We start from the raw sequence: 17,089 nt of genomic DNA, 5'->3' as shown, positions 1-17,089 counted from the left end.
TAAAAGAGAATTTTTCTTTTTATTTTCAGAGAACTGGATTAGTAAATGTAAGCAGCGTTTGTTGCTGTGGCTTCAAAATACTGTATTTTGGCATTGATATGCCACATCTGCCAGTGGCACGCAGAAGTATTTCCAAGGATGATTTAGTTATTTGAAAACTGCTCTGTTTGCAGTAACCGATGTTTGCTGAAGCAAGTATTTTTTGTTTGTTTTAAAACTTAACATTGAAAGTAATTTTTGTTAAGACTTGTGTCTTAAGCTTTTTTTGAGAGAAGTCTGCATTTCCTCCTAATGGAGGAGTGCATCACAAGAAGTATGTGTTTGTGGCTAACTGGAAAAAAAAAAAAACCACACAGCTGTTTCTCTTGTTCTCATGGATGTAATTTTCTAGCTTAAGGAAGAAAAACAGAGTTCACTAGAGCAATGTTAATAAAGTCATGAAGAAAAAATACATTTGAAGGTAAGTTTTTATTTCTGTCAGATATAGCTGATGCAAATTTTACATTTGTATGCCAGATTCTGTCACACAGACTGCCAATGATAATGGGGTATGTTTTCACTCTTTGGAAGTTCTATGGGAAGGAGCTATTCCTGCATTTGACACTTGGTCTGAAAAACTAATAAACTGAATTTAGTGAGGTGAGAATATTTCAGTAAAATTGCTCTCTAAATGTTCTTCTGGCCTTCCCTCTTTGGTATTTGCTCATAAGCGAGGTGAAATCTGGGCATTATTTAAGCCAGTAGGTTATTTTGCCTTCAAAAAGTAGGCTAAAAATATGGACCTCCCATGGCTTCTTTAAGAAAAAGAAAAAGATATATTTACTTGGAGCACAGCAATTCCCAAATGCTGTGTATTTATTGCCTGCACAATTTTAGTAATAGGAAAAAAGAATAATTGCAATATTTCCTAACACACATAACCAGCTGAAGAGCTGAATTCTGATTCCAAGAATGTCAGATTCATAATGGTTTTGATAACCTTTCACCTTCCTCCTTGACATGGGTTGAAGATACATTTCTTTCTACGAGATGCATCATGCAAATGCTCATTGGCACAATACATTTTACTGTGTTGCAGCACATTATCTAACGATTGCTTCCCATCCAAAGCCTGGTAAAAAGACTAATTTCCAAGGCAATTCTGAAGACTCAGAAAAGATAAGTCAATTCAGGATCTTCACATTGTTTTGATACCATCTTCTCTCTCTGCTCACAGTTGCTGGTGATTGTCCTCTGCAAAAGGTCTTCATCCACCCAGTTGATCTGGAGAAGCTGTTCTCATTTATGTCCAAGTAACTCCAGTGACTTTTTTTTCTTTTGAAAGCAAGTGTGGATCTTAATTTTAAATAAAATTACCATTTTTCACTTTACGCAGACATTGATGCCTTTGTATTTGGAATTTCAGAAATTACACGTGAGAAATTAATTATTGCAAATTCTTCTGCACGTTCTTAATATACCTTGAAGATATTTTGCAGGTGACATCTATGTTTGGATAGGGAAGATAAATATTAATTAAAGCATCCTATTTCTTTTAAGGGTTATGGCTAAGCAGTGTGACTGAAGTATGTGATTTTCTTAATGTTCTTGATTTTTGTTTTGTTTTCTTGTACCATCAGACTACTGAAGAGTAACTTAATGTATAGAACTTCTGGTTTTAAGTATGCAAACCTAGACTATTAGATAATTATTGTAAACAATGTTTTTAATGCCTCTCCTGAAATATTGGGAATCTGTTGTTCAATTCATAGTTTAATAGTTTTGAGAGAAAATAATTGCTCGCTTTATCTTCCGGGCTGAGCAAGTTGTATTGGGGAATAAAAAAGTGCGGCAGCTGAGACTTTTGCAGACAATCCAGAAAATACCCCAGATATTTCTGAAAGCAATGCTCCAGGTCTCCCAACTGCCAGTCTGTGTCTTTTGGCCACATGACACACGAGTGGAAAAAAGCCGTTTTGACATGGTACGAACAGAATTTGTCCAACTGTTTTGTATATTGCATTTTAAGCTGCTCCAGAAGATACTTCAGAAGCTTAAGGCAACCTTTCCTGTTAAATAAATAAGAATTTATTAGGTACCTTGTACATAGTTCTAAATATGTATTTTAGATATTTAAATACACAAAAGCAATAAAAATGTTCTTTTTTCAATAATGTTTTGAATAAAATTTGAAAATAAGTGCAGCAAGAGGCTGGATAATCCTTGAACTATTGTGTATGAAGTCAGATTCTGGTAATGAAGAATTTCTACTTTAAACAATAGTCTTTGCGGAGGCACTAGCAGCACAGAGATGCAAAGTGGCTGGGCAGCAGCAGCCTGCTTACACAGCCCCGTCTCCCAGCTGCAGATGCTACTGGTGTAACATGAACTTGAAGCACTGCTTAAGATTAAAGCTGCCCTTTTGTCTCAGATTTACATGAAGGAAATGCCACTACCTTCCTGTGGCATGCCACAAGGGGAAGAGATGTACATATAGTTTAATACGCTGCTAGGTAAGGGCACAGCATGTTTGATAACATTCATAAAGCAAAGACATGGAATTATGCATGAGTTCTCTTCTGACTTTCTTGATTCAGTACAAGATGTAATTAAGTAAATGAAGAAGTTGGTTTGCCATTAAGGAGGTTCTGTGCCTCATGTGGGTCTTGTTCCTAGAAGAAACGTGGAAACCAGTTTTTATCAGAGTGAAAAAACCGCATTTATTCACCCTGATCCCATTCAGCAATTCTTTTTTCACCATCATTTTAGAAATTGCCTTGGCATGAAGTGTAATTTTGCTCCCAGAGCTCAGGAAGCCGAGTCTTTTAAGCTGGTTCTTCTAAACAGGACTGAGTTTGGGAAAGGTAAACAATAAATACAAGTCAGATGTTCAGCAAGTACATGCGATCTCGTACTGCTGTAGAACGATGCCTAAAAACCTTATTGCTCCCTATAAGGAGTAATTAGTCTTAGATCAAATTCTTAAATGTTAAACCGAAACAGAGCTAGACAGTGCTAGCCTGGCTCACACAGGCTTCAAGTGGAATATTCATGTTAAATACCAACCTACAGCACTTTGGTCCATCAGATTCACAACACGTCTTAGAGCTGCCGTGGTTGTTCAGCATGTCCTTCTCAATATGCGAGAAAGAAAGGCGCCAGGTGTTTCCTAAAGTTGGATACAAGATTGTTAAATTGTTACACAGCAGTAAGTACCGGTGTCAGTAACTAGGAAAAAAAATACACTTTATAACTCTTTTTGCTGAAATCAGCAGTTCTCATAAATCAATGGCAAGTTGGGATGTTTCTGCAAGCTAAGGCAGGCTTGGTGTGGCAGTGCTCTGGAGGAAAATTAGAGAGAGATGTAGCTGTACCAGCTTTCAATGAGAAACAATGTATCTTGCTAGAAAAGTACACCGCTTACTTCCTGCAGAAGTGTATAACTTGTGTAGGCAGTTCCTACTTACAGGCACGTTCCCTGCCTTTTTAGAAATCTCCTCTTAATTTTTTTTTCCTTACAAAGCAAAGGAGGGGATGTTGCTGTTGAGTACAGCACTAGCAGAGGAAAGGTTCTTGCCCGTATGTCTAACTTAGGAGATTTAATATAATGTTCTTAAAAGTGGTTCGTGTACAGCCTGGCAGAGCAGCTTTGTCTTCAGATTTCAGTAGAGGACAAGCAGTGCCACAAATCTAATGTTTTAAAGCAGGATTTCAATTGTCTTTGATCTGGATATATCCAGGAGAAGAGAAAGATCTGTCCCTCGAAGGCAGAATAGTGAACGGAATCTGGGTACCATTTTTATAGTGCTTGTTAGTGATTGAATTGTAGAGAAGATATTTCGTAACTTAGATTTATCATCTGTATTTGAGGTACCTCTTGGAACCTTTTCTTTTTTGTTTTGTTTCGCTACTAAATAAACTGATCTGTTTCTGAACTCGGTCCTGACTTTTCTTCCCAGCCACTGTTCAATTTTGAGGCCATCCTGTGTGCTGGGCGGCCAGCTCTGCTGAACTTCCAAAGTCAAGATGATGTCCACAGATATTTCTGCTGGAGGATTTTTGATCTGAAGGGTTATTGCAGGGCTTCCAGCCTTTCTCCTTTTCACAGTGACTTCCACATCTAGTAACAAAGAAGAAATTGATTTTTATATACGTATATATGTATATGTATTAGAAGAAACTTTTTAAGAATGTTAAGGTTTTGACTTAAAAGGAATTTATAACCAATCAAAAGAAGTACCTGGGTTCAGTTACTGGCTCTTTATCCTACAGGATATGGGTTTTTAAATAAAAAATTAAGAAGGCCTGTTGAGGAGTTTTATGAAATAAGGAACACTCTTCTTGAACTGCCAGCATTTGCTTGATTTACTATGTCTACAGAATCAGAAATACATTAATGTTTTCCAAGGAACTGCTTCACTGTCAAAAACACCAAGACTGAAGAGATTTGGCCACAACGTTTCTGATGGCTTTGGAGAAAAGAGAGCACCCTAAAAGGGGAAATGTTTTCTATATAGACTGGTATAAAATATTAAGTAATGTATGAAAGCTCTTCCTTTTGCTACCAGGTCAGTAAACAGCTCTTTGTATATGGCAGATAGATTCAAAATATATAGGTCTTGTAGGAAGTACCAAGCATGCGACAGAACCCTTAATATTCATTATTTTCATATGGAAAGGATTGCGCAGTGGAGCAATGAGTTAATTGCATAGTATCGTTAGCTCTGATGTATTTGTGGTGACTCAGCACAAGAGCAAACATGAGATACCGGAGTCAGGAGAGGTTACAGTTATAGCTACATTGTCATGAAGAGACAAGTTGACCTGGGTAGAAAAAAATCACATTTTATTAACCACAGGGCAATGCATACGCGTAACGTAATTGGATTTTTAGCATGTCTAGCTTGTCCACTCGGTACTTACCTTTAATGTTTTTTACTTCCTGTTTAATAATTTCTCTTAGTGCTTGAAGCATTTTAAAGGCTGATAATTTTCCATCTTCATCTAAAAACTTCAATAAATACTTTTCTTTTGGATTTCTTTTGAATGATAGATAATAATAGGCTCCAGTGTCATCACATTCATCCAGCTGAAGTCTTGCAACAGGCATTAAAAGCATGATGTCGAACTCATTTGGTTCAAATACCTGCAAAACACGAGAATACAATAGTCAGTGTGCAATTTCGGTTTTATTCTCTTTAGGCTTTCATACCGGTTGCGGTTTTATCTACAACTGCCTTGGTGCACTTCTCATGTCTGGAGTGAAATATGAGCTTATTTCTGTGGCTTTGTATTACAAGATTGCTGCGCATTAGAGGGGAGAAGAGCAATTTACTGGTAGCAGTTCAATTCCCAGCTTTCCAACTTACTAATTTTTAAGAGAGTTTTAAGATTACTGAGCTGTTCCGAGTAATGCTTAAATGCTGATCTTAGTCATCCTTTTAGAATCATGGAATTGTCTCGGTTGGAAGGGACCTTTAAGATCATCGAGTCCAGCCATTAACCTAACACTGCCAAAACCACCACTAAACCATGTCCCTAAGCACCATGTCTACCTGGTTTGTAAATACCTCCAGGGATGGTGACTCCACCACTTCCCTGGGCAGCCTGTTCCAATGCTTGATAACCCTTCTGGTGAAGAAATTCTTCCTAATATCCATCCTAAACCTCCCCTGGCACAACTTGAGGCCGTTTCCTCTTGTCCTATTGCCTGTTACTTGGGAGAAGAGACTGACCCCCACCTCTACAACCTCCATTCAGGTAGTTTGCAGGGAGCGATAAGGTCTCCCCTCAGCCTCCTTTTCTCCATACTTTTGCACACAGGAATCAGCTGTGAGGACGAAAAAAAAAAAAAAAGCATTGCTATGCCCGCAGCTGGTTAAAAAAAAAAAAAAATAAAGTGTCGCCATGTTTGATTTTGTTTCAGATTGAGCTAGAACCAGGAAAAAAAAGGTATTGCTAACGTAGTAATCCTTAAAGTCTATTTGTCGGGAAGGGCCGGCTTTCGGCCGCTCGCGATCAGCGGGAGACGGCCTGTGCCGGGCCGCGGGGCCCCGCCTGTCGACACCGACACCGTCCCTTCCCCCCCGCCGCAGCCCGGCCGGGCCCCGGGGCTGCCCGCCGGACACCAGGGCGGGCGGCAGCCCCGCAACCCACCTTGACGTGCTCGTAGTAGCTGCCGGCTCCCAGCCGCTCGATGGAGCTGAAGCTGCCCTCCCTGCTGCGGATGGCCTGGATCAGGTGTGTCACCACCTGGTTCACCAGCGTCGCCGCCTCCGACACCTCCTGCCGGCCCAGGCTGAGTCGCGACAGCACCTCCCGCAGCCGCAGGGAGCCGGCGGGGACGCCTCCCGCCCCGTCGGGCACCGCCGCTCTCCTCCGCGCCGCGGGGGCTCTGCCGGCCGGTGACCCGCTCCGAGGAGCCGGGGGGGCCTCTCCGCCGCCCGCTGCCGGCCCCGCCGGCGGGCTCCTGACGGCGGAGACTCGCCGCGCCGGGCGGGCGCGCCGGGCGCTGGATCCGTCGCCCTTCGGCGGCTCCCGGAGGCCGGCGGCGGCGCCGCCCGGGGCGCGGGTCTCCGAGGAGCTGCGGGCTGCGCCCCTGGCCGCGCCCCGGCCCCGCCGGGACGACCCCCGCCTGCCCCGCTCCCCTCTGCCGCCGGCGCCGTCCATGGCCTCCGCTCCCTCTCCGCGCCCGCGGGCGGGCGAGCGCGGTCGCGCGGCTGGGGGGTTCCCGCCTCTCGCTTCAAGCGAGTTCCTCTTTCACGCAGCGGCGCCTCCGCCAAGGAAACGAAACCCCCGACGGACGGGAGGGCGGGCGACACACCCGCGCTCCTCTGCGCTGCGCGGGAGCGGGAAACCTCCGACGACGGTGGCTGGGCCGGGCCATCCCGGGGCGCGGCCGCCTACCTCCCTTCAACCCCCTGACAGCGTTTTCCCGCCGCCGGACCGGCCCCACCTACCGGCGGGGCGAGGGCACGCCAGCACCGAGGCGGCAGGCACCGCCCGGTGGGGCTGCTCCTCACCGGCGGCCGCGCCTCCGCAGCGGACGGCTCCGCCCCCGGGCGGGCCGGGGCGCGGAGGCCTACCCACCCCTCTCTTCTCTTTCCGCTCGCAGACCGCTGCCCGGCGCCGCCATGTTGCTGCGCAGCGCCTGGCGCCGGCTGGCGCTACCCCCGGCGCCGCCGCGCCCCGGGCACCGCCGGGCGGGCAGCGAGGCCGCGGGGGCGGCGGCAGCGCGGTACGAGGTGGTGGTGATCGGTGGGGGCCATGCGGGGACGGAGGCGGCGGCGGCGGCCGCTCGCGGCGGAGCCCGCACGCTGCTGCTCACCCACCGGATCGACACCATCGGTACCGCCCCGGGGGGGAGCCGGGCCGGGGCCGCGATGGCGGGGCGGGAAGGAAGGTGCCGCGGGGAGCCGGGCCCGTTCCCGCGGTCTCCCCGGTGCGGCGCTGAGGCGGGGGGAGGCGTCGGGGTGTTTGTGGGGCGGCGGCGGTGAGGGGTGTCCGTGTGTGCCCTCCCCAGGGGAGATGTCCTGCAACCCCTCCTTCGGCGGCATCGGGAAGGGGCACCTGATGCGGGAAGTGGACGCCCTGGACGGGCTCTGCGGGCGCGTCTGCGACCGCTCCGGCCTCCACTACAAGGTGCTCAACCGCTGCAAGGGCCCGGCGGTTTGGGGGCTCCGCGCACAGATCGACCGGCGCCGCTACCGGCACTACATGCAGGTGAGAGCGGGCCCGCACCCCGCTAACAGCGGCTTTGTTTCCAGGGGGTTTGGGGTTTTTTGTCTGTGTTTGTGGGCTGGAATGAATGGAAAGGAACGGATTACCCAAATCTGAAGTATTAGGATAAACTGCAGATGATGGTGCTGGTTTGGTTTTTCAGTATTTTTCCAAGATACCCTTCTGTTTTGGTACTTTAATGCAGTGTAAGTTGTTGGAACTCGGTGTATTTTAAAAAGATTTTCTAGCATTTTATATAAAAGGCTTCGTGAGCAAATAGTTTATTTTGAGCTTAAACTTATCTGTGAATGAAAAGGTCTGCTTGGTAGATCGGGATGGTAACATGACTGAATGTCTGAGCATCTGCCAACGGACCTGCTAAGAATGGAAAGGAAAGAGGGTGATGGATGTCTTGGAAATCATCGGGGTTTGGGACTGCCCACGTGTCCCATAATTTCCTAGATTTTTGCAGTAACTCCTTTCGTGGCAGAGGGAAATCCTTAACACGCCGCTGTTGACAGTTCGTGAGGCATCCGTGGAGGATCTTCTCCTGGCAGAGCCAGAACCAGACCATCCCGGGAAATGCCAGGTCACGGGAGTCGTTCTGGGTATGTGCTAGTAATTCCGTAAGCACCGTCAGCTGCTCTACACTGAGAGCAGCCTGTGGCATAAACATTTCTGATCGATCAGTGAGAAAGTTGAATTAGCCTACAGAAGTGATGTAGGCCGAGTGTGAACTAAACTAGGTTAATATGTGTAATACAATGGAAAACATATGTGGATTGGTAGGGTATTGGGAGGTTGTCAAAGTTTAATTTTCTTTAATTCTCTTCAGGCGAGGGATACTGAATTCTGTGCTGCATTTTGAGGTTTTATTTGGTAAATGGCGTATGCTGCCAACAGCATTATGGGGCAGTGGTATCCTGTTACTAGCAGACTCGTGCTTTATTACCCCTTGCTGTTCTAGTAAACAAGCTTTCCAAAATAAAGGCCTGGATAGAAATTTTTCCCAGGAGTTGGGTTTTCTGTGTTAGAGGTAACATGCTTATGAATAAGAAAAATACAACAATAACTACATGCTGCTTATTGTAGTTACTACTATTAATGCTTTTATTATTGGAATGCTGACTTCATTAAACAATAAAAGATGGATAAACCCTCAGGGAACGTTGCTAGTCCAGTTTTAGACAGAAGCAGCAGAATACCAGGGCTTTTTTGATGCTAAAATACATGCATCTCTGAAAACTTGCTTTTTCAGGGGATGGGAGCACGGTACATGCTGGGAGTGTTGTCCTGACCACAGGTACGTTTCTGAGGGGTATGATCTTCATCGGACTGGAGACGCATCCGGCTGGGCGGCTCGGAGACCAGCCAGCCATCGGGCTGGCTCATACGTTGGAGAAACTGGGATTCGCTGTGGGCAGGCTGAAGACTGGGACACCGCCCCGACTTGCCAAAGATACGATTGACTTCAGCGGTCTGGAGGAACGTGCGGCTGACAATCCTCCGGTGCCGTTCAGCTTCCTCAGCGAGGCGGTGTGGATCAAGGTGGGATAGCACACATCAAATGCACGTAGAGCCAGGTGGGGAGCAGTTCCGGGAATGTCATGCTCAAAATCAGCCAGGGAGTTGGTGGCTGGGAAAGGGAGCTGGGCTGTGTTCATACTTATCGTGCTTTAGGCTGGGCTGGCCACCAAACGAACGACACGTGCTCTCTTTTAACCTGTCTCCCTTATGTTTCTGAGGACTCTCAATGCAGAGGGAGAAACTGCTTATTCTCTTTTGAAAGCAAGTACCTTTTTCCTCTCGCTTCTCAGCTTGAGAACCAAATTTTCTTTACTTTCAGAGTCAGAATTGCACGAAATGCGATATTGTTAGTAGTATTCTTCACGTGCTGGTTACATGGGTGGTTTACAAAATACTTCCAGTATTAGGCCTGTATTGTTGGAAATTTATGCTGCTCCTTACCCCAGCTCTAGAATAAGATTAAAATGTTGAAATTAGAGGTCATTAATAGTGCTGACTAGGAAAGAAAAAGGATGGAGTTATCCACAGAGCTCAGAGGTGGCATGTTAACAGTAACTTATAAGCAGAAGAATCTCAGTTTTCGAAAGAAAATCTTGGAAAATAGATGGCATTCTTACATAATGTAGTGAAACAGCACAGAATTAAGTATCAGGAGTTAATTTGCGCCAGAGCGTATAGGAATTGCAGTAAACAGTTATAGTCTGAGTGGGGCAAAAGTAATATCACTTGAATGCCTTGGCATGTGTAGGAAAGGTTTTAAGGGGTTGAGGTGCAACATTATTACTATTTTGAATGGAACTCTATTGACTCTTTCTCAGAAAAAAATCAGTGAAATATTTTAAATGGGGTTTTTTTTCCAAACCTTGAATTTTCAATGTTAATCATGGGGTTTTGAGAGATTTTTTTTTTTTCTTTTTTCTTCACCAAATTCTTTAATTGGCTTTTAGCTGCAGCGTCAACACTTAACTCCTCTTACATCAGAGCTTTGGGTTACTGTGATTAATTTGAACGCTGTGATACAATGCATTGCTTTAATAGGAATATCTCTCCTGTAATTAGGAATACGGTGTATCAAATAGAACTTGAATTCTGGACTCGCAAGTTCTGTTCTTGGTCTGCTTTTGGGCATGTTGCTCAAGCTGTCTGATCGCTCGTGTTCTGCCTGTACAGTGGGTACGACAGCACTAGCCGTCCCTCTGGAGAGACAGCTGTCATGGAAAAGCCCTTGGAGATCCTCAGACTTGTTCAGTAAGAGTACAGTGCTGTGACTGGATTTACTTAAAGTGAGCTTTGGTGTCTTTCAGCCGGAAGATCAACTGTCATGTTACCTGACTCGCACTACCCTGAAAGCCCAGCAAATTATCCATGATAACCTCCACCTGAACAACCATATAAAGGAGACAACAAGGGGCCCGCGGTACGTATGTGGCATCGTGCAAGGCTCTTAATGGCATGAGCCGACAATCCGTCTGAAACAGTGGGTCCCCCCTGCTTTGCTTCTGGAAAGTTACCTTTCCTCCATGTCAGGTGGTGCTCATGGCTATTTACTGTTGCAGGTACTGTCCCTCTCTGGAATCAAAGGTTCTGCGCTTCCCAAACCGACAGCACCAGGTGTGGCTAGAGCCTGAAGGCTTGGAGTCCAATGTCATTTACCCCCAAGGCCTGTCGATGACGCTGCCACCTGAGCTCCAGGAGCAGGTGATCAAATCCATCCCAGGCTTGGAAAAAGCTAAGATGTTACAGCCAGGTGAGGGGGGGTGCAAATAGTTTTAAATGTTTGTCAGATTGGTTACCAGTTAATAAAAAACATTTTGTTGAGAGCATAGCAAATTAAAGGAAATACAAAACAAAATTCGTGGGTGCAGGGATTTTTCCTTGGTTCTTTTAAAATCGTAAATAAAAGTTGATAACCTAAGTAGTTCTGCCCCACTGATTGCCTTTGCTGATAAATAGGAACCTTCAAAATCCCTCCCGTAATATCTGTGTTTTTCTTTGTCATAGGCTATGGGGTGCAATATGATTTTTTAGATCCCCGTCAACTGACTGCTTCTCTCGAGTCTCGTCTTGTTCAGCGCCTCTTCTTTGCAGGCCAGGTAAACGGCACTACAGGCTACGAAGAGGCTGCAGCGCAGGTGGGTGAAACTGGTGGTGTATACTCAGCGTTCAGGAAGGGATTTTGCCTTGGCATTTGTCTTTGATCCGCAGTCTTGCCAGGCCCATCCTGTGCTAATGAGATGTTCTTACTTTTGTTGCACACCCCGATTCCAGACTTTTTTACTTTTAAAAAAGTTCTTAACGTTTTAAGCCCACACGTTTTTACTTTTAGTATCTACAGTTGTTGTTGCTGCGATTGCAGTAAGAAAAGTAATTGGAAGCACTGTCAAATGTTTCAGCATGGAGACTGTGTGATGGGTATAATTGAAAACATGTGGGGACTGTCTCTAGTCGTGTCACCAGGGTCCAAGAAGCCCTTCAGACAGTCAGTGTCACAAGAAAGAGATTGCCTAGGTTCCTAGCACAGACTATTGCATTTTACAGCATCTTTGGAGGCAGATGTGCTGATATTTTAGCCATGAAGAGACCGGTAAATGTTTTTTTTGTTTTGTTTTCTGTCTGCCCAGGGTGTGATTGCTGGGATCAATGCTTGCCTACGGGTTCGTGGCAAGCCCCCTTTCATTGTCAGTCGCACCGAAGGCTACATTGGTGTCCTGATCGATGACCTTACCACTCTGGGCACCAGCGAGCCATACCGGATGTTCACCAGCCGCGTGGAGTTCCGGATGTCCCTCCGGCCTGACAATGCCGATGCCAGGCTGACCCATAGAGGTATTTTCTTACGGTGGCTTTTGCAGTGAGCAGCCCTGCCTGGCGGTAGACCTTTATCACACGCCCCATCTGTCTCTGCAGGTTTTGAGGAGGCTGGGTGTGTGTCACAGCAGCGATACGAACGAGCAGTTAAGATGAGAGCTGCTTTAGAGGATGGAATTGCAACACTAAAATCCCTTCAGTTCAGCATATCCAAATGGTCCCAGTTAATACCAGAAGTTCTCATCAGTAGCAGTCGAAGGTCGCCTGCCAGGTAAAGGTTACAGCTGAAGCTTTCTGGTCTGACCTGCACTTGCTTTAGCACATCTGGCTGGTGGTTTTGCAGCATTTGTCCATCCTTCCTGAAGCTGTCAGCTCCAAGATTCCAGCTTTGTCACCCTCAGGGAACAGACATCTGATCTTTGCCTATAGAATAAGTGTGACGTTGGTGTGTTTACTATGCTGCATTTCCTGGAGCTGACATAGGCTCCCAAAGCAAGGGGATACTCCGCTGGCCCAGTCAGTTCTTGCTGTCGTTATTGAGAATGTCACCAAGTGGTGACAGTTTTGCAGTGGGTTGCTGCTTTGATGAAAGCTTGATAAAGCAGCGATTGATTTCAAGCTAGTGTCAGGTGCTAGCTATTCTTGTACGCAAAGGCCCTTGCTTCCCTTACCCATCCTTTAACTCGCCTTATCTTTTCTGTTGTTTTAAATCAGTGACCAAAACCTCACTGACTCAGCCTGTGTGAAAGGTTTCCCTTGATGCCCTTACCTCGTCCCTTCTATCTGGCTGTTCTTTTTTCATAAAGAGCCCCTCTTCAAGAGCTGAACTGCTTTTCTGTCTACTGAGAGGAGGTAGTAGGGAGGTGAGCTTGGCTCTACAGTTGTAAAGATCTCAGCATAAGCCAGAACAAGTTTGAGCTGGGAACAGCTGTAAATCTGCCTTATGCAAGTGACTCCTTCCTACTGTAAAAACTTAATCTTGTCCTCCACAGTGCCTTTGACATCCTTCAATATCCGGAAGCCAACATGGAGGTTCTGGCAAGGGCTGTCCCAGAGCCCCTGGGAAGGCTTGCTCAGTGGAGAGAACTGGCAGAGAGACTGAAAATAGAAGGTAGAGTACAAGAGTTATGATCTCTTAGTGGGATCTGCGTGGATTTTGTTCCGTAAGGGGAGATCCAGTCCATTCCTCCCAGTTTGTTTTAGGTTGCTGCTTAGTGAAATGAAACACTGTTATCGGAGCATGCATCTTTTACCATAAGCCACAGCCCTGTGCAAGCACCTGGGTTTCACTTCGTGGTGTGAGATCAGTTATTCATGTTCGCTCCGGGTTTTTCCTCCTTACTGCTCTGTCAAATAGACCATCCTTTCCTGGGATGAGAGGAGAAGCCAACCTGTGGATGTTAATTCCTGTAACAAATTAGAGAGTATGACTTCTTCCAAAGTAGTGATGTGAATTAGGCTCTTTAGCCTGTGAGGCTGGAAGCTTCCTTAGGAGGTTTTGACCAGTGGAATTGCTCATTCTGCTTCCAAGAATTCGTGCAAGTGACCTGTTTCACATGAACATCTATATCTAGTTTTCTTGTTTCCCTGATCTTCCATCGCAGCTGCTTACGAGTGGTGTGTAGTGAATCAACAGCAGGAAATAGAAGAAGTGCGTCGTGATGAAGCCCTCCAACTGCCAGAGGACCTAGATTACTTTGCCATTGATGCATCGCTCTCAGCAGAGGTGCGGGAGAAACTGGACTCTAACCGCCCGCAGACGGTAAGATATTGGGCCACAACAAGGTTGAGTAGCAGTGAAGACCCTTCTGTATCTTCCCAAGGGACATGGGGGGTGAGGAGAATCAGGGAAAGGAATATGCAGAGGTTTTGATCTCATTTCTTACTACCTCCAGTGTGTAGGTTTGTTCTTGGTTAACTTGTTCCTGTTTCCACATGCAGATTGGTGCCGTCAGCCGCATCCCTGGAATTACACCAGCTGCTATCGTTAACTTGCTAAGATTTGTGAAAAGCAATCACCAGAAGACAGAAAAGCTAAAAACGTTACCTCAGACTGGCAAGTATTTACCAGGGGAAATGTACTCGGAGAAAACAACTTCCCAAAGACAGATTTGAGCAGAGTTTTCTGAAGAGGAGCCGGAGAGTACCGTTTTTAAAACACCTTTGTAGAGAAGTGTGCCCCTCCTACCAGAGAACGTGACAAGATCATCTGTGCTCACGAACCTTTTCACAGATAAAACCAATGCTGGCTGGATCCAAGATAGTCCTGGTTTGTGTCCTGTGGCAATGTCATTGACTAGAACAAAGATGACGGATGCACAAACCTGAAGTAAATGCTCGGGAACCTAAAATACAGCCTGTGATTTTGCCGACCCAAATGAAAAGACAGGGGAATTGCTTTTAAAATTCCATTCATTTGGAAGATGTCAGATTTCCAAGATGCTTTACAACAGAATTTGGCTAGGACAGTGTTTTGCTCTTCTCAAATGAGTAAGAAATGTTACCACACTGGACCCACGGCAGCACAAGAGGGTTTGAGCTGGGGAGTGTGTTCCAATGACTGTAGTACTTGTGTTTGTAGCTCTGCAGTGACAACGCACAGTCTGAAGTTTTAGTGTGATGGCAGCCCGTAGGAGACATTGCGTTATGAAAACGTGTGCCACATGAATATTTAAACTTACGTAGGAGACTGATTGAATGTAAAGACTGTATCCTGGGCGGTTTTTTTGTCTCCTTTAAAGTAAGTAAAGCTTATGTTGAAACTGAAGAGCTTGGTTGTCAGCTTTTGGTGGAGCCTTGACAATTCACTGGGTCAATTGACTTGGCAGTTCACGGGGTCACAGTTCATGCAGGTAGAGGTAAGGTGGGGCGAATTTGCTAGGGAGCTGGTGAAGGTAGCTGGAGCAAGACTCCCTGCCTAGGCCAGGGTGCTGAGGAAGGTGGGGGCCATGTCGGAACCTGCCACAGGAGCCCCAGCCCCACTGTGGTGACATGCTGGGGGCCAGGGGGTGGGTGGCTTGGTAGCCCAGGGGAGTGGGACCAGGGGTTTCTCATCTGTCCTGGTCCTGCAACTGACAGTAATATAACTTGCATCTCAACTAAGAGACGCTTCGGGCAGTTGATTTGTCATGTGCCATCCAGAAACACTAAACTCAAGCTGTTGCTGCGTGCCTTGCCTGACTTAGGCAGCAGTCTCTGATGCTGGTCTCGTTTCTGAACATCCCCTGAATTGATGGAGCAAATGGGCTTGGGAAAAAGTTTTGTTGCAGTCAAATCGTAGGATCATTTATGTTGGAAAAGATGTTTAAGATTGAGTCCAACTGTAAACCATATATATAGCGCTATCGTTTTGAAATTGTGATCCTGAACTTTTCTCTGTCTTATTTTCTCCGGGTGAGTGGTTACTTTCCTGTTCAGAGAAAGAAGTCAGAGCAAATCCATTTTGTTGACAGAGACCCTGTCATGCAGCAGGAGCATGGGCAGCGCTTCCAGCTTTGTCTGGGGCATTGTCTGCCTGCCTGAAAGCATCTCCCTGTTCCCAGCTATTGGCTTGTACGGAACAGCTTTGGACACGTGGTCTGTAGGTCGGTTCATGTTGGAATGGCTCAGAGAAGCTAATGTATATTATCTGCCCCTTTACGTCTGTGGGCTGCTTCCCTTTCAGCTTTGTTGACTCAAAGAATTATTTCAACCTTTAAATTTAGCATAAGGAGGGCAGCTACACTTGCTGCAGTGTAACTCGGGCTCTGGGTGTGGTGCTCTTGAAATTCCAGCTATGTGAATCCAAAGAAGCCCTGAATCCTGTCCCTCTCTGCCTATTCAAAGCAGCAGAGCTTCTGATCAAGAATGTTTCACGCTTTCTTCACTGTGTTATCTTTGTATCGTGTTTGGTTTTGATGTACCTATGTACTAGGTCTAAGTTTTTACGGACTAGGAAGGAAGCCCTATTGACACTTTCATCCTCTCACTTCTAAGCAGATTGTGCGATCTCAAAAGTGCATTTCCTAGTTCTTGTCAGCAGTCGTTTGACAGGAAAACCTTGCTTCCAATAATAAGTGTCTCGAAAGGCAAACCCCTCGCACCCCTTGCAAAAGCAAATGCTTTTTCCTCGGCTTTCTGTGCTAAATTTATTTCTGTGCTACAAAGGCCTTGGTGCTGGTCTCTCACACACCAGCGTAAATCAAAGGGTGATTCCACTGAGCTGGGCCGTGCCGGTGTCAGGAAGAGAAGGAGGAGTGGGCTATTGCTTTTCTTACTTTTAGCAATTTAATAATGCGCAGCCGCAGTCTAAGAGTTAGAACGTGGGGAGAGAGTTAGTTAACCCTGGGAGAAATTTAAGTCAGAAGCGCATGGAATGCGTTCCTTTCCAGCAGATCTTTTGTAACAACCACTCTCTGTGTTTCAGTGTGAAGTGGGTCTTTGGCCAGTGGTGAGCTCCCTTGTTAAGACAGGGAGTCCTCTGTTCACATCTGTGGCTTAAAGATGTCCGTATTTGCTGGAATGGAAAACCTGGCACGTGCACAAGTTTGAGGACTGGCTGTTCCTCAGGTATTAGTTTCATGTATAGAGGGGCTTGCCACAACAGCTTGCGCTTGTTGAACAGTTCTTGTTCGAGAAGACTTTTAATATTAAAAGAAATCATGGCTACAAGTAGTTCTATTCATTTTATTAATAAAGCCAAGCACAGAAAGGCTAAATAATCTGCTATAAATAGCATGTGTAGATAGAATCATAGAATCATCTAGGTTGGAAGGGACCTTTCAGATCATCAAGTCCAACCATCAGCCTATAACAGTGCCAAGCTCACCACTAAACCATGTCCCTCAGCACCACAGGTACCCATCTTTTAAATGCCTCCAGGGATGGTGATTCCACCACTCCCCCGGGCAGCCTGTTCCAATGTTTGATAATCCTTTCAGTGATAACTCCTTCCTAATATCCATCCTAAACCTCCCCTGGCACAACTTGTCCTAAAGAGGAAATAGATAGGAGAAAGGATGCAGGCATCGTGCAATGTGCTTTCTAACTCCACCGGGGATTTGTTATAAGTCCCAGG

General features: G+C 46.0%; 2 protein-coding genes across 3 annotated transcripts; one reads left to right on the top strand and one right to left on the bottom strand.

Annotated features, from left to right (window-relative positions):
- Window positions 1–336: 336 nt before the first annotated feature.
- On the bottom strand, window positions 337–6,966 carry CGAS (cyclic GMP-AMP synthase). Of its 2 annotated transcripts, none has more exons than XM_054195168.1 (5): window positions 6,136–6,961; window positions 4,903–5,125; window positions 3,854–4,099; window positions 3,046–3,148; window positions 337–2,048 (listed from the first exon to the last, which is right to left on the bottom strand). In XM_054195168.1, exons 1-5 carry the CDS (start codon window positions 6,646–6,648, stop codon window positions 1,706–1,708), a joined length of 1,428 nt encoding a protein of 475 aa, XP_054051143.1. In that variant the 5' UTR covers window positions 6,649–6,961; the 3' UTR covers window positions 337–1,705. The 2 variants fall into 2 exon arrangements, with proteins under 2 accessions (XP_054051143.1, XP_054051144.1); XM_054195169.1 differs by lacking the exon at window positions 337–2,048 and adding an exon at window positions 2,064–2,651 and having other exon boundaries at window positions 6,136–6,966.
- Window positions 6,967–7,097: 131 nt separating this feature from the next.
- On the top strand, window positions 7,098–14,800 carry MTO1 (mitochondrial tRNA translation optimization 1). Its single transcript, XM_054195166.1, has 12 exons — window positions 7,098–7,326; window positions 7,502–7,701; window positions 8,189–8,306; window positions 8,957–9,246; window positions 10,530–10,642; window positions 10,782–10,972; window positions 11,227–11,357; window positions 11,847–12,051; window positions 12,133–12,304; window positions 13,026–13,144; window positions 13,638–13,795; window positions 13,975–14,800. The coding sequence occupies exons 1-12, from the start codon at window positions 7,113–7,115 to the stop codon at window positions 14,146–14,148; spliced, it is 2,085 nt and encodes a 694-aa protein (XP_054051141.1). The 5' UTR covers window positions 7,098–7,112; the 3' UTR covers window positions 14,149–14,800.
- Window positions 14,801–17,089: the final 2,289 nt, after the last annotated feature.

This window comes from Rissa tridactyla, chromosome 3 (genome assembly GCF_028500815.1).
Source record: "Rissa tridactyla isolate bRisTri1 chromosome 3, bRisTri1.patW.cur.20221130, whole genome shotgun sequence".
Lineage (NCBI taxonomy): Eukaryota > Metazoa > Chordata > Aves > Charadriiformes > Laridae > Rissa > Rissa tridactyla.
The sequence above is the reverse complement of the archived record's forward strand: the minus strand, read 5'-3'. Positions and strand labels throughout refer to the sequence as shown.

Bases quoted from the DNA above. Each gene is read 5' to 3' on its own strand.
- CGAS (XM_054195168.1), bottom strand. From the start codon at position 6,648: ATGGACGGCGCCGGCGGCAGAGGGGAGCGGGGCAGGCGGGGGTCGTCC. The intron at 4,100-4,902 runs GTAAGTACCGAG...CTTTGTTACTAG, and splicing joins GGAAGTAAAAAACATTAAAG to ATGTGGAAGTCACTGTGAAA. The intron at 2,049-3,045 runs GTTGGTATTTAA...TTTATTTAACAG, and splicing joins GATGGACCAAAGTGCTGTAG to GAAAGGTTGCCTTAAGCTTC.
- MTO1 (XM_054195166.1), top strand. From the start codon at position 7,113: ATGTTGCTGCGCAGCGCCTGGCGCCGGCTGGCGCTACCCCCGGCGCCG. The intron at 11,358-11,846 runs GTGGGTGAAACT...CTGTCTGCCCAG, and splicing joins ACGAAGAGGCTGCAGCGCAG to GGTGTGATTGCTGGGATCAA. The intron at 12,052-12,132 runs GTATTTTCTTAC...CTGTCTCTGCAG, and splicing joins TGCCAGGCTGACCCATAGAG to GTTTTGAGGAGGCTGGGTGT.